Genomic DNA, 16048 nt, shown 5'->3' with positions numbered 1-16048 from the left:
CAAATGAACATATGGTAAACAACAATCAAGAGCAAATAGCACATAACATATAACCACAAGAATGAATTCAAAACACACAACAACCGATTCAAAATAAAACCTTTTTTGTTGAATCAAAATAATATTTCTTCCAAAACCGTCTTCTGCTTTAAATCTTTATTGCAATCCATTATTTTTCATCAAAAACCAAACTCAATGAATTTTTAATAAAATTCATATATTTATAAATAAATAATTTTATTCATTAAATCTTTCTCAAAAGCCAAGCCTCTGCTCTTTTTTACTCGAAACCTCCATTCAAAATAATCATTTGTTTATAATTAGTTCCAAATCAAAATCCGACCGTCAGAACTCAGTTGCATACTATCATATAACTCAGATTTTAGCCAATTATTCAACAATAATATCTTGGTGCCTTATTTCACATTGTGGTTGAAACACAACAACAAATTCAACAGCAATTCAGCTAAATTTTCAACAGCCAACAATCACAGATTTGAGCAAAAGACATCAATAGACAATAATCCAACCACATATATCAATTAATTATCCTATTAAAGAGTCAAATCCTATCTCTGTAAAGTGCAGAACACACACAAGATACCGGAGGAGATTTCTGATTGGTCAAACGAAGAAAAAATGTCGAGAACTTGATGGTTTCTCCCCTTCTTTGGTTCGGCCGAACTGGTCCCTAGCAGGGGACAGCTCCACTTTGGGATTCCACCGAGCAAAATGCATGTTACCGCATAGAGAATGAAGATATGGTCTCTTCTATTGGATCAGAATTTTTGTGTGAGTCACGGATCTCAAGAAATCGAGCTCAAAAATTCATAAAATTAACAAAATTCCCCGTTTTTCCATGCATGGCTTCAGCTAAAGTATAAAGGGGGGAGAGAGAGAGAGTTTTTTTAAGCTTATATAATGTGTAATTAGTGACTAATATCACTTAATTAAATAGGGAAGGCATGCGTCGCGACACGTGGAGCATTAAGCGCTACATGTCGCGATTTTGAACTGCTGAGTCAGCAAGGTTAAATTTTTAAATATCTTGAAAGGTGATTGGACATGATTTTTTTTTGTAACTTAAATAAACTAAACAAAGAAAAAGAACAAAAAAAACAAAGAAACTGCTTAAATAAAAGAAAGTTCCGTTTAAGACTATTCTTAAATTCCTCCCAAGGAGAAGGAAGCTCCACATGATGAAGTACCTCATCACCATCTTTGCTATGGTATCTGCCACCGTGTTTGCATCTCCCATAATCATACGAAAGCCAACACACCAATTTCAATACATGATATCTCTTATTTTGAGTACCAACGGATCAATAAATCAAAAACCATCTTGGTGATTAGTAACAAGATTAAACACTTCCACACAATTCGTCTCACAAATAACATCTTATTGACCCACATCCCAGGCTAAGAAGTAATTGGACATGGTAAAAAATCAAATAATTATCTTAAGTGGTGGTATTTAATTAGAATAAAGATATGATAAATTACTAATGTAAATGACATTAGTAAAGCCAATCTTTTTAAATCTTTCGGATCCAATATCAAGTGGTCGTCTTTCGTCAAATAAAATTAAATAATAATATAATATTAATATTACATTATTATTTATTTTATTTAAAAATCGCAAAAAAATTTATTATAGACATTACACGAATAAAACGTAAAACTCGCATATGCGATTTTAACCCGAAAACTAGGATGTTATATGTAGCCACGTTTTGATTTTCAAAAAATGCAAGAATTAATTTTTGGAAACATTGACTCTAATATAAAAGTGGCAAGTAGCTAGATTTTGAAATCAAAGGAAAGAGAGCACACTCGGCAATATTTTAGCATTCTCTCGTTCATCTTTTCCCATATTTTATTGTTTGAATATCATGCCTTTCATATTTTATCTTTTTGTGAAATGAAAAAAAAGGACTATTATGTGAGATATTTGAAAAAGTAAAAAAAAAAAACAATGAGAGATAGTTTCTAAGAAAAAAAGCCTTTTTATATCAATTTTGATGTAATATTTTCTAAGATGATGGACCTAGGTTAAATTTTCCTTTGGAAGTTAGGATAGCACAGAGAATTCTGTTAGGCTAAGTAAGGTTAGTAAAAAGCTTAAGTGATTCCTAAATAAGGGTTAATAGTCAAATTAATTTCTAAAAAAATTGTTCATTTTTCAAATTCGTTCTTAAAAGATTTTATTAATTAAATTGATTCTCTATAAATTATAAATTAATCATTTTCATCCTTCAGTCACTAATTAATGTTTTCGTAAACGATTGATGACATGGAACATGTAACTCACGTCATACATGACATTTAGTATATCTAATTAGATGCTGAACAAATATATTTTTGAAAATTTATTAATTTAGTGTCGTTTGGTTATATTAGGATTAGGATTTATATAATTGAAAAAAATAGATAAAATTGATAGATTCTCATAAACATATTTATTCAACATTTAATTAGACATGCTAGGTGTCATGTATATGCTGTCAGTTAATGTTTTATATCATCAATCATTGATGAAAACTATTAATTGAGTGATAGAAAGATAAGAATGATTAATTTTTAATCTTTGAATGACAAATTTGATTTGTAAAATATTTCAGAAACAAATTTGGAGAATAATTTATTTTTTAGGGACTAATTTGACCATTAATCCTCCTAAATAAATTAAATTGTAATAATTTGGAATTGATATTTGTAATTTCTCTAAAATTATAGTAAAATTTCACTATTTCTATAGTATAGACTGAATATAGGTCATATTACACTAAATAATTAAACTAGAATATATAATAGTATAAGCTTTTTTTTTTTCCTTTATACATTGTCATTATGAGACAAAATGAAAATTCACCTGAATTTTTCATTTTTCAGTTACAATAACAATTTGTTTCAAAGTTATTTTTGTGCAGTAAATTAAAAAAAAAGTTTTAGATTCAACTCCTTCCCTAAGTCAATAAAACCTTCAAATATATTCATCAATATCTTAATAAACTGCTAATGTAACTAACTTATGAGATGGGTCTTGTCTATGAATAAATTTAGACTTTTAACAAAAAGGTCTAATTCTAGGGCTATTAACATATAGACCAAATTGTAGATTTATGAGAGGCTACCTAACTTTTTTCACGTCTGTTGAAAGGAAAAAATAGTTTACCAACATACAATAAAGATGATGGTAATAATAAAAATAACAACAAAACAACCATAACAATAACAGTGATGATAAAGATAGTAATTGGTAAATAAACATAATAAAAAATAATATTAATAATAATGATGCTTATTAATTATATTTCGACGGTGGCGATGGTCGTCATTGCAAATAGCAGCGGCAGAAGCAATAATAACAGAGCACTCGCTGGGTTAAATGTGGCGTTTTAGCCAAAATTTGTACAAACATTGACAAAAATCACAAACACACATGAATCATTATGTTAGTATACACGAACATAAGATGTTGTTACCTTTCTTCATTCTTTTATGTAGAGAAAAATTTACTTTATTACATACCATTTTCGCCTAAATTTTTAACCAAAGGGAAAGAAAGTTGTCGTTGTGATTATAGAGAGATTTAATTTGAATGGAAATAATAAAAAAAAGACGCCATTGTTTCTACAAAGATATAAATATAGTACTACTAACTAATAATAATTATCTATATACATTGTAAGTTTTATGTACAATTAATTATTTACAACTATGAACTATCCTAATGATTTACACACATTACACAATGCAACTACGACATATTGGGCATGTCACATTCTTTTGTAACCAATTGTCTATACAATTTGAATGATACATGTGCTTGCACACAGGAAACACTTGACAACATTGTCCATCTTCAAAATCTTCCAAGCAAATGGCACATTCATCGCAACGACTTTTCGTTGTGCCATGCATGCCATAGCTCACCAATGGTGGCAGTTTATTGGAGGCTCTAAGTTTCTGTCCTCGTTCCTTGTCGTCCACCACGACTGACGAATTTTCGATATCTCTCTGGATAAGAGCTTCCAAGAGGATAATATGGTGATTAGGTGTATCTCCATATGATTGATGGATCGCTTCTTCGATATCACGCAATTCCTCTGGGCTTAATTCCAAGTACCAAAAGAATAATCCATATAAGATTTGGTAAAAGATGAAGAAGATCATTGTGACTATGCCAATAGCAATCAAGATAGTTTGAATATCAATAGTGATGAACAAATACCAAGCCATATTGGATAAGTATTTTGTTTTGTTTTGTATCTTTCTACAATGAAACTTGATGAATGTGATACAATTTTGAACACCACTTTGAGATTTTATATAAAATGAATCTTAAACCGTGATGGTTATGACTAGTGTGGCAAAATAATATTTCATCCAAATAGGTTGCTGTGCATTCTAAATATAGATTAAGTAGGTTCTCTACTTTATTATCTTGCTAGTTTGCAATAACAGTCTTGTTATATTTTAAATTTATCATTTTGAAGAGATATTGTTGAACTAAACCATATGTTACTAATTTCTGTTAGACACCTTACATGAAGTTGATTTATAAGTTTGGTGGTTATTCCCGTTAAAAAAAATTATAATAATACATTTTGAAAATCTGCTTAACTAAAAAAAAGAATTTAATTTGTTGCGAGTCTAACTGCCGGAAGCAAATTATTATTAATTATAATACATTTTTAAAATGTATAGTTTGCTAATCTAATTAGCAAAATAAAACATAGAAGGGTGCATTAAAACACTTTTCTTATTAGAAAACCAGTAAATAAATAAGGCAAGAAAATGATAAAAAGAAACATTAGATATGGAAACGTCAATTAATTAAGGCTAATTAATTTCAGGAATCAATTCTAACAATTAAATAATAATAATAATTTAGTATGATTTTGTATCCTATGATTTTGGCCGAAAATTAAAATCCTCTGTGTCTAATGTTGAATTTTATTTTATAATTATTATTTTCTCATAAATCTTAATTTTTTAAGACCAAATTACCTCTAAAAAAATAATTATAAAATAAAAAAGAAGAAGAAGAGAAACAGAGAGAGAAGCATAGATGGAAGAAGTAGGAAGAGAAAAAAGAAAAGTAGACAAAGGGAAGATGGTGATATCCGAAACCGCCTAGCACCGCTGCCTCCCTGTCGCTCCCTCCGTTGTTCTCGTCGTGGAGAGAAAGAGAAAAAGAGGAAATAGTGATGCCGGAATCGAAGGGAGAGATACAAGGGAAGAGGAAGGCGGCAACGACGTTGGAGTGGGAGGACATCCTCGTCGTTTCTGGTCTGACTAAAAGAGAGGAAGAAAGGAAGAGGAAGGACACAAATGGAGAGATAAAGAAAAGAAGAGATGCTCGCTACCGTGCTTAATCCATGTTCTATCACTACCACCGTCACTGCTGTCGGAGCGAGCTCACCGCAGAAGAAAGCAGCCGTCGAGTTTCACCTTCACCCTCTGCAAACCATCGAGCGCTGTCTATTAAAACCATCGAGTTTCACCAAATGTCGGTTTTGATGCTAATGAAAGTATGGTAGTGGCGGCAGTATATCCGTTGAGGTGGAGTAAAGATGGTGGGAAGGGTTGTTGGAAAAGGGCGGTGGTAGGTAAGGAAGAAGAAGCAGAAAAAGAAGAAGAGAAATCGGGAAAATTTTGAAAATGATTATGCTACATAATCAATGTTTACGTGTATCTTTATTTTAAATTTATCATTTTGTCCAAAAAATTAAAAAGGCTCAACTTACAAGCCCATAATTATGCAAATATAATTACTATTAATACTTCACATTATCATAATTATTTATAAGTTTCATCACGTGAAATTACATTGTAGTAAGTTTGTAAATTCAGTTGAGACTTAGTTTCAGAGGATAATTTATGTGCCTTTTTAATAGGTGGCTATTCTAATAAAGATTTAATGATTGTTATCATATGAAGATATATTATTTTGATTATTGGATAATAGATTATAAGACTTGATTTTATTTAAAATAAAAATATTACTTTTATTTAAAGTGTTATAAAATAAATAAGTTACACTTTTTAAACAAAAATCATCATAAAAAAATTATTTTTAACACCTTCATCAGAGTAGTTACCTTTTAATATGCTGCATTTGGGTTCGAACTTTGGTGCACTAAGTTGAAAAGTTTGTAGATAGACGGAATAAAGATAAATTTTGTCTTTTACTAGGACACTTGTCACATATGATACACCACATTTCTTTCTGCACATATAAATTGACATCTTCTTTTACATAGTAAAATTCACCATATTATTATCTAATCAATATATGATGCATATGGTTTGATTAATTTTATCTTTTTGTTTATCTTTTTTTTTATCGAGTACTGATTAAATTAATTTAAATAATATGATATTTAAATTAATCAAATTAAATTCTTGATGGAATGAATTAGTTATAATTGATTTAATTTAATAAATTAAATAAAATAAATTAAAAATACTCTAGAAAAATATTAGGCCAGTTTCATTATTGAATATAAAAATCTAATTTTAATTATACATGATAGAATAAGAAATAACAAATTAATATATTGATAATAAAATTTTACCCAAATAAATTTGTATGCCCTAATCGTAAGTGAACACAAGTGGTCAAACAACTAATAAATAGAAATTAAACTTGTCCTAATACGTTGAAGTTTCTATTGATTCATTTTTCATTTCTTGATTATTAAACGTCCTTAGATTTGGATAATTGAATATGTTAATAGATTACCGGCCAAGTGTTTTAGTTTACCGGCAATTAGATTCGCAAACAAACTCTTTTTCAGTTTTTTAGCTAACTATAAATTTTAAAAATGTATTATAATTAATAATAATTTGCTTCTGGCAGTTGGATTTCACAAACAAATTCTCTTTTGTTTTTTTGGTTAAGTACATTTTTAAAATGTATTATTATAAGCCTTTTAACAACAATAACCATCAAATGTATTAAATCAACTTCATATAAGTGTGACAAACAGAAATTAGCAACATATGGTTTAGTTCAAACAGTGTCTCTTCAAAATGATGAATGTAAAATGTATCCAAGATTGTTATTACAAACTAGTAAGATAATAAAGTAGAGAACCTACTTAATCCATAATTAGAAATCACAATCTATTTGGATGAAATGATTATTTTGCCACACTACTCATAACTATAATGGTTTAAGATTCATTATCTTATATAAAATCTCAAAATCGCGTTCGAATTATTGTATCACATTCATCATCAAGTTTCCTTGTAAAAAGATTTTTGGCATAAAACAAAATACATACGAACACATCCAATATGGTTTGGTATTTGTTCACGATTGATATTCAAACTATCTTGATTGCTCTTGGCATAGTCATATTGTTCTTCTTCATCTTCTACCAAATCCTCTATGGATTGTTCTTTTGGTACTTAGAATTAAGCCCGGAGGAATTACGTGATATCGAAGAAGCGATCCATCGATCATATGGGGATACTCCTAATCACCATATTATTCTCTTGGAAACTCTTATCCAAAGAGATATACAAAATTCGTTGGCCATGGTGGACGACAAGGAATGTGGACCGAAACTTAGAGCTTCGAATAAGCTGCCACCATTGGTGAGGTATGGCATGCACGACACAACAAATAGTCATTGCGACGAATGTGCCATTTGCATGGAAGATTTTGAAGATGGACAATATTGTCAAGTGTTTCCTAAGTGCAAGCACATGTATCATTCAAATTGTATAGACACTTGGTTGCAAAAGAATCCAACATGTCCCATATGTCGTAGTTGCATTGTGTAATTGTGTGTAGATGATTATGAATTTATGATAGTTCATAGTTGTAAATAATTGTACGTACAAATTAGAGTAATTTAAACAAATGAAATAAAAATTACCAGATTATCCTAATTCTAAAATGACAATATTTTTGTCCTCAAACATTTTTGTCCTAAAAAATTATTGTGAATAATCCAATTTTTTTGCCCATTAAAAAATATATAATGGTTTCGGCTAGTTGAAACCAAGTAATAATATAATAATGATAATATAGTAATAATGATAATGATAATAATAATAATAACAATAATAATAATAATTTTTTTATTTTTTAAAAATATCTTATTATAATAAAAATTATTTAAAGATCTTGATGAATTTTGTTTTTTGTTTAGCTTCTTTGAGTAAAACAAAAAATCTGTTATCTTTTTAGGTAAATGAATAAAATTTAAATTAGGTGGTTATTATTATTATTATTATTTTCCTTTTTTGAGTGTATTCGCATTTGTTCCAAATCCATCCATTAGCATTTTTTGGGAAAGTCTAGAGGGCAGCAATTCTATTGAATTTTGGTCAGCATGTAACATTGTTTCATTTTTTTTTTATCTTTTTGATGTTTATAATGTTACTTGTATTTGTATTGAGAAATAGAATTTTCCTATAAAATTTTCCAAAATGAAAAAAATCGGATAAAATAAAAAATTTAAGATTAATAATCTTTTAATTAATTTTTTTAAATTAAAAAATTAATAAAATAAAAAGTAACATTGTTAATATCTATAAATCTCAATAACAAAATTAATTTAACTTAATAATTATTAAGAGGCAGACAAATTCAATGGATTAACTGATTAACCTCGATCTCCACTATCTTTTCTCTTTCCTTGATCATTGTGCTCGCGTCACACATAAACCCTGAAAAAACCCTAATTTCAGCCAAAATAAAAAAATTCCCTAATTTCTATCACCATCCCCAATTCCTCCACCTCTTCTTCCTTCTCGGTCGAAGAACGCCAGAAGCTCTTCAATGGCGGAGCAGGACCACCCTCCGTTCCCCGAAACTTTCCTCTATGAAACCCTTAGTCCCATCTCTTTCTCGGCCGCCGCCGACGACGACGACAACAACAACAACGAGTCCTACTCTGTCTTCCGCAATGAGATATCCCTCTCTGAAATTCCATCCACCGTTCCAGGTTCCGCTACTATCGATTTCTTCTCTCTCGACGTCGCCGAAGAGACCTGCGATCGGGACTCTCTCCCGCCGCCGATCGTCGTGGCGGAGGAGCCCAAGACGCCAGCACTCGCACCCGAGCCGAAGCTCGAGAGCAGTTGGTTTCGCGGAAACTGCAAGTTCAGGAGCCCCATGCTTCAACTGCATAAAGGTATCGGATTGATTGGGATTTCGAAGCACCAATCCATGCTGCGAAAGAATATCTATTTTGGTGTGTTAGATTCTTACTTAGTATTTGGATTTTTTTTATGTTGGTTCCAGAACAGTTAGTTTTTAGAGGAGGAAAAAGGGCGGGGCGGGGGAGGAGTTTTTATTTGAATTGTAACTTAAACTAAGCATGCCATGTTTTAATGTGTTTGAATTTGTTTATTTTATGATTGAATATCGAAAAAATTATATTCAAATATTAGTTTTTCCCAATTTGTTTGGGGGTGGGGGAGGCATTATGGTTCACTCTTTATCAGGATGATGGTTTTTGTAATATGTCCGATTATGCTTGATATGTGCAGAGATAGTGGATTTTTGTGAGTTTTTGTCTCCAACATCTGAAGAGAAAGCTGCACGGGACACGGCAATAGAATCTGTGTTCGATGTTATAAAGCACATATGGCCCCATTGCCAGGTAATCATTTAGTAATCTATCGCTTTGGTCTTCTTGTTGTTGTTGTACTACTGAGTTTTAATGATGGTTATAATTTATATGGCTTTCAGGTAGAAGTCTTTGGATCTTATAGGACTGGGCTGTATCTTCCGACTAGTGATATTGATGTAAGTCTTGTTGCTATGCCAATGTGGATCTATATTAATTAATAAGTTGGTGTGCGAGTAGTTTATTCATTTATTGATACCATTATTATGAAATTTCTAAGTCCAGTTTATCAAATCCTTAAACTACAGGTTGTGATTTTGAAGTCAGGCTTGCCAAATCCACAGCTTGGCTTGAATGCACTTTCTAGAGCATTGTCACAAAGGAGCATGGCTAAAAAGATACAGGTCTACTCAGATTACTTAAATAGTGATTGATGCCAAGAAACAAATAAATATTTTTTTCCCAAAATGATGTGACATTTTGTGTTTGCATTTTCTGTAGGTGATTGGAAAGGCTCGTGTACCAATTATTAAATTTGTTGAAAAGAAAAGTGGGCTTGCATTTGATGTAAGGTATTATGTTCTTCCGTTGGACTTTGAGTTTTAAAATTTGTTGATAGAGTTTATTTTCTTTATTTTTCTTGGTTATGATATAATTATAATTTTATTGAGGATCTCTGCGTTTAGTTTGTGAACACCTCATCATATATGCTGTTGGATATATAGTTTAATTTGCATGTCTTTTGCATCTGCTATTCTTCTTGATTTTTGTTTCCATCTTTGCATACAATGATTTCTAGTGTCCTACTTATGGAAAAAAACTATGGAGTAAGGAGGTGACATGATGGTTTCTATTGCCTAAATTTTGGGTAGGAATATTTCATAGGTGCTACAGACCAGAATACCTATTAGTTATTTAGCCACATACATGTAACTTAACTTTTAACTGCTAAGTGATAATGGACTACTCATATCGCTGTTTTTTAAATTTTAATGTGCTTCCTTGTTATTTATTTACTTATATAGATGCATGGTTTGTGGTTTATGCCTAGTGTTTGTTCTGGATTGCCATGTTTTGTTCAATATTGTGCATAACATTCAATTGATGAATCATGTTTCGTTTCAGTTTTGACCTTGACAATGGACCCAAAGCTGCCGAGTATATTCAGGTATGTTTTATTATTTCCTGCTATTTGATTTCAAGATATATTTTTTAATTTCAATTCTAGATAGCAGGGTTTATGTTGTTAGTATTTAACCTTTTAATCCATATTGACTATAGAGTATGCATTTTAATATTGACTCATACAAGTTAACTTGTATGTGGTACATGGCATACAGTTGTTTCTTAATTTTTATTAAACTATTAGGTAATATAGTTCATTTTTTTGCTTGGATTGGGCATTACAAAATCTTTTTGATGAATATATTGTATTAGCTTGGGCACTCAAGTGTGGAATGTAATCCCTTGTGGCCAAGATGTCCCTGTTTCTGCACTGTAATCTTAGAATATTAACAAATAACAAAGCCTTTGAAAGTAATTTCCATTTGGTCTTACAGGAGGCGGCTTTCAAAATTCTAAAATTCCACCTACCTGTAGTCTTCCACACACACACACACACACACACACACAAACACACACACAGATATAGAACATAAAAAAGGGATGAAACAAAAAAGCAGATAACTTTTTCTGGAAGTTGAACATTCTGTTTGAATTGAACATGATGTATGTTCTTTGTCATGGTTGAATGCTTACATTTGCAGGAGGCAGTGGCTAGGTGGCCCCCACTTCGGCCATTATGTTTGATCTTGAAAGTGTTTTTGCAACAGAGAGAGCTAAATGAGGTGAGTTTTTCTTGTCAACTATGTTTCATCGTTGTAATTTTTTAACGATCTGATCCTAGTCTACTTAATTGAAAGATTCTTATGAAGTATGCAGGTATATTCTGGTGGTATTGGTTCTTATGCCCTCCTTGCCATGCTGATGGCAATGCTGCGGGTCAGTGATTCTTAAATGTACTTTAACCGTTCATTTTTTGTGGATTCTTGTTTTTTCCCCTCCATCTCCAGTGCATTTTGATTAGAAAACCTTAAACGCATTTATTTTCCAATGGCATGCTCTGAATCTATGACTATTGTATGTTTTAGAATCTACGCGAGACTCAAGCTTCTGCCGAGCACAATTTAGGGGTCCTTTTGGTGCGTACTTCTGATCAACAGTTCTGCTGCTGCTTCTGCTTCTGTTCCCTCTCTTTTTTTGTTTGGTTTGCCTGGTAGTTAGTGGGCTGACTGACATGTTATTTATTATCTATTTTTGTCCTCTACTTCTAGTTGTAATATTTTTAAAAAGAACTTGTGCTCTACTCTTATTTCTTACCTTTATTTTGACGCCTCCCTTTTTGGAATTTTTTGGCATTTAAGAAGTATATCAAATTTTCCATTATGATATTGTTTGTTCCTTTTTTCCTCCATACTTAGGTGCATTTTTTCGATTTCTATGGACGCAAGTTGAACACTACAGATGTTGGTGTGGCTTGTAATGGGGCAGGAATCTTTTTTTCGAAGAGTAGTAAGGGGTAATGAAAAGGAGCATGAATATGTTTGTGAATAAATGCTATTTTTTTAACTGTGCTATATATTAGTTTTGAAGTTATTAATTTCTCCCCTTTTTGTGTTTCTTAGGTTCTTAAACAAAGGACGGCCATTTCTTATTGGCATTGAGGACCCACAGGTTTCTCTCAAAGATATAGTTTTTATTTTGAAATTTAATATTTTCTAATGGCTGATCAAGGAAAGCAAGAAATTAAGGGTGTGTTTGTTACATTTTCATTTCGAGATTTAGTGAAGTAAACTATGAACACAATAAAATGTTTTCTGCTTTCACTTCATGTTTTCACTTTTTCCTTCAATAATTCTGAAGTAGAAAATACAGAAAATGAAAACACAAAATAGAAAGACCCTAGATTTTCTTAACATGGTGCTTTCAAATTTTACCTCCAGCATATTTGCATTTGTATGTCACGATTGTTTCCAATCTTGATCACCCTCTGGCAGGACCATAGACTTCGAAGGAAATTTCAGAGCCATTTCAGTGTTTTTTTTATAATATTTACAGAATCTATCATCTCTTCCTATAATAGAGGGGTTGGCTTTTGGTTACCTTCTTTTGGTGTCTCCTCACTCAATTCAATAATTTTTGAAGTCTGCTAATAATGATTTTTTTTAATATGTATTTTAACTAAAAAATTCCGTGAAGAGGTTTCAAATAGAGCAGTTATATTTCAGTCACAAATAACTACCTCTTAACCGATTTTCTAGTTGTCTTATTTATTCTAAATAATTATATATATTACATATTCCAAATTTATTAATATATTAATACACTTCGAGAAGTGCCTTTTGGGATGCTAGTATGTATGAGCATGCCTAAAAATGAAGAGATAGTTCGAAAATTGGAAACTGTATATTATCTAAGCAGAGATTATCAATATGGCAATAATTTATTTTTTTATTTTATTTTTTTGGAGAGCAGAGATTGTTTAGCAGTTGTACATTGACTTGTATAAATCTCTGTACTCTCCCTTTTTAGCTGCAAATTACTTGCAATGTCTTTCTAGTATGCAAATTCATACATAACCAAAATGGATTGACACATTTAGTGTATCCTGAGATGTAAATTATTATAAGTGTAGGTGATTGACTAGAATTTTTATGCTGTCTAAATTAGGCACCGGAGAATGACATTGGAAAGAACTCCTTCAATTATTTCCAGGTTGGTTTGTTCTCTCTTTGTAAATGTTGTTTTGTACGAGTTTTTATTGAAGTGTTCTTCTCCAAAGGCCTGAATTTTGGAGAAACCAATGCAAAAACTGTTTCTTTTATAAATGTCACCAAGTCTTTGAAATTTATTTGTAGCATAGTGAAGTTGTCATATTCTGCAAATCAGTTCATGAATTTCATATTTCTGGAAGCTGTAATTGCAGAAGAATTATATAATCCATGAGCAAGACCTTTTATTCATTCAGACATAAAAAGATTTTAGGGCATCTTGTGTTGTATCCTTTTTTGTGCACGTTAGCTTATAGCTTATTTGCCCCACTGGTGGGAGAACTGCATGATTCATTGTGCAATTGTTCAAAATTTTTAAATGGTTGCTAAAGTCTTGTGTTTGCTTTGTCCTGTTTCCTATTGGGCTAGAAGGGTCATCTGCATGAAAGCGAGGTTAACACAATTATATTTTTTCTTTCCACAGATTAGATCCGCATTTTCAATGGCTTACACAACTTTGACAAACACCAAGACCATCATGAACCTGGGGCCCAGCAGGAGCATTCTTGGTACTATAATTAGACCGGACTCCGTGTTGCTGGAGCGCAAAGGAGGGTTTAATGGGGATGTGACTTTCGATAGCTTGCTTCCTGGTGCCGGTGAGCCTTTGGAGGAACAATATGGAGAGCAAGATATGTTATACAATTGGCAGTTCGATTATGAAGAAGAACCGCTGCCACGGGGCAATGATGATGGTGCAGAGCCTAGCACCCGCTCTTCAACAAGGAAGAGGAAAACGTCATCTAAGGAGAAATCAAGTAAGAAGGTCAAGGAAAACGGAGAGTATAAAAAGGTCAGGAATGAGGAGAGTGGCTCGAGGAAAGAGAGTGGTGATCTAAAGAAGCATAGGAGAAAACAATGGTGACAATCATTACTTAGGCAGGAGGCAAGTTGTGATAAATCAATAGAAGATGTCCAAAGGTGTTCCATTATAATTGCTGTGGAGGGTTGTCTTCACTGTATCGTGATCACTTATTTTATATATAAATCGATGTTAGAGTTGTCTTATTCCCCAATTTTGTGAGAGCAGAAACACGAGAATAGAAGAGAAGTAGAGAACATGTTTAATTGTTAAAATAGGAATGCAATGATTTAGCTGATATCGATAGTGTTGCCTTGCTTGTCTTTCCGTCTTTCGCATGCTCCCGTTACAATTGGTTAAACAACTGATCCAAGTTCTGTTTATTATAAGCTTGAGTAAAAAAGTGTTGGGGATTACGTGATTCAACTGCTGCTAAACAACGTTGACTTAAGTAAATGCGGTTTTGTGTGATTTCTCCTTGATAGGAGAAATTAGGGGGATTCGTTATCCGATGAAATTGGAGGTTAATGATACTGGTACTGGCAAGCAAAAGCAAGCTTTACTTGAAAAGATAACATTACAAATCAATGTGCATTGTGCTTAATAGATGGACATCTCAGTTCAAAATTGTTTTCACGTACCTCACATTCCAATGGAAGTAAGAATGTTGGCCTGGCAATTGATACTGGTTTACTTATTTAACATATGTAGTTCCAAATGTAAATGTTTCCAATAGATAAACAAATATATAACCATTTATATGTTTTGGTTGAGCATTTTATATTTTTGGAACGCGTAATTTTATGACTAAAATGTCTAAAAAATAATTTAGCGTATGACAAATTTTTTTTGTAAAATTTAAGATTCAAATCTAAAAAAGATTATTATATGAAAAGACATTTTAAAAATATATCACAAAGGATATTGTACTTTTTTTTCTTCACTGAGGTTTTTCTCACAGAATTTTTCTTTACTAAAATTTTAATGAGGCAATAATCCTAAATAGTCATCTAAGGGGAGTGTTGTGATAGGAATGGGACGTGGATGCCCATTTCTTATATAAAGTTTACATTCTCAAAAGAGAATAAAATAAATGAAGGTTGACAATATCCCTTTCATAAGCTTATAAATAGAAGGTGAATCTCCGTTAAATGTGACATAACAAGAAATACTATTCTTTCTTCTTTAGACAATAAATATAAAGATAGAAATGTGTATATGTTGTAATATATGTTGTAATGTGTATATATGTTGTAAACTTGTAATGTGTATATATATATAAAGATAGAAAAGGGTATAAAAAGTAAAGAGAGAGAATTGCATAAATATATATATATAAAGATAGAAAAGAGTATAAAAAGTAAAAAGAGAAAAAATTGCATAAATAAATATATATATATATATATCATTATTGAGCTAATTATTTTAACGTTAGAGTCTTCTATTTATACATTTTTATTTTATATATCTTTTATTTATTTCACAACAAAACATAATTATTTATGTCTCTCAATTTATTAATTTTTTTAAAATAAATAATTTTATGATATTATAATACAATAAAATCAGGCACAATAAAACATAGTCAGAAATGCTGGACCCGGGGACCACAGCACAACCTTTACACATTGTTTGGATTAAGGGAACTTGAAGAGATTGAAGAGAAAGAAAATGAAAGGAAAGAAAATGGATGAAAAAGTAAAATTTTTGTTGTTTTGATGAGAAGAGAAAATAGAGTGAAAAGAAAAAAACTTATGTGGGACCCACTAAAATATGTTCATTTCTAGAATGAGATGAAAATGAAGAGAAATGTTGTAAAA

The 16048-nt window shown here is 31.3% G+C and overlaps 2 protein-coding genes across 2 annotated transcripts; both read left to right on the top strand.

Moving 5' to 3' along the window:
- The first annotated feature begins 7308 nt into the window (after window positions 1-7308).
- On the top strand, window positions 7309-7800 carry LOC107462572 (E3 ubiquitin-protein ligase RING1-like). The gene has a single exon (XM_016081180.1). It carries the CDS (start codon window positions 7309-7311, stop codon window positions 7798-7800), a length of 492 nt encoding a protein of 163 aa, XP_015936666.1.
- An 844-nt stretch (window positions 7801-8644) lies between these two features.
- On the top strand, window positions 8645-14526 carry LOC107462614 (uncharacterized). Its single transcript, XM_016081231.3, has 13 exons — window positions 8645-9158; window positions 9517-9629; window positions 9719-9775; window positions 9905-10000; window positions 10098-10168; window positions 10722-10764; window positions 11363-11443; window positions 11538-11597; window positions 11747-11797; window positions 12077-12174; window positions 12281-12329; window positions 13326-13370; window positions 13851-14526. The coding sequence occupies exons 1-13, from the start codon at window positions 8804-8806 to the stop codon at window positions 14289-14291; spliced, it is 1560 nt and encodes a 519-aa protein (XP_015936717.1). The 5' UTR covers window positions 8645-8803; the 3' UTR covers window positions 14292-14526.
- The last annotated feature ends 1522 nt before the right edge of the window (window positions 14527-16048 follow it).

The sequence above is a fragment of the Arachis duranensis genome, chromosome 8, assembly GCF_000817695.3.
Source record: "Arachis duranensis cultivar V14167 chromosome 8, aradu.V14167.gnm2.J7QH, whole genome shotgun sequence".
NCBI lineage: Eukaryota > Viridiplantae > Streptophyta > Magnoliopsida > Fabales > Fabaceae > Arachis > Arachis duranensis.
Note: the sequence above shows the minus strand (reverse complement) of the source record. Positions and strands in the feature narration are given on the sequence as shown.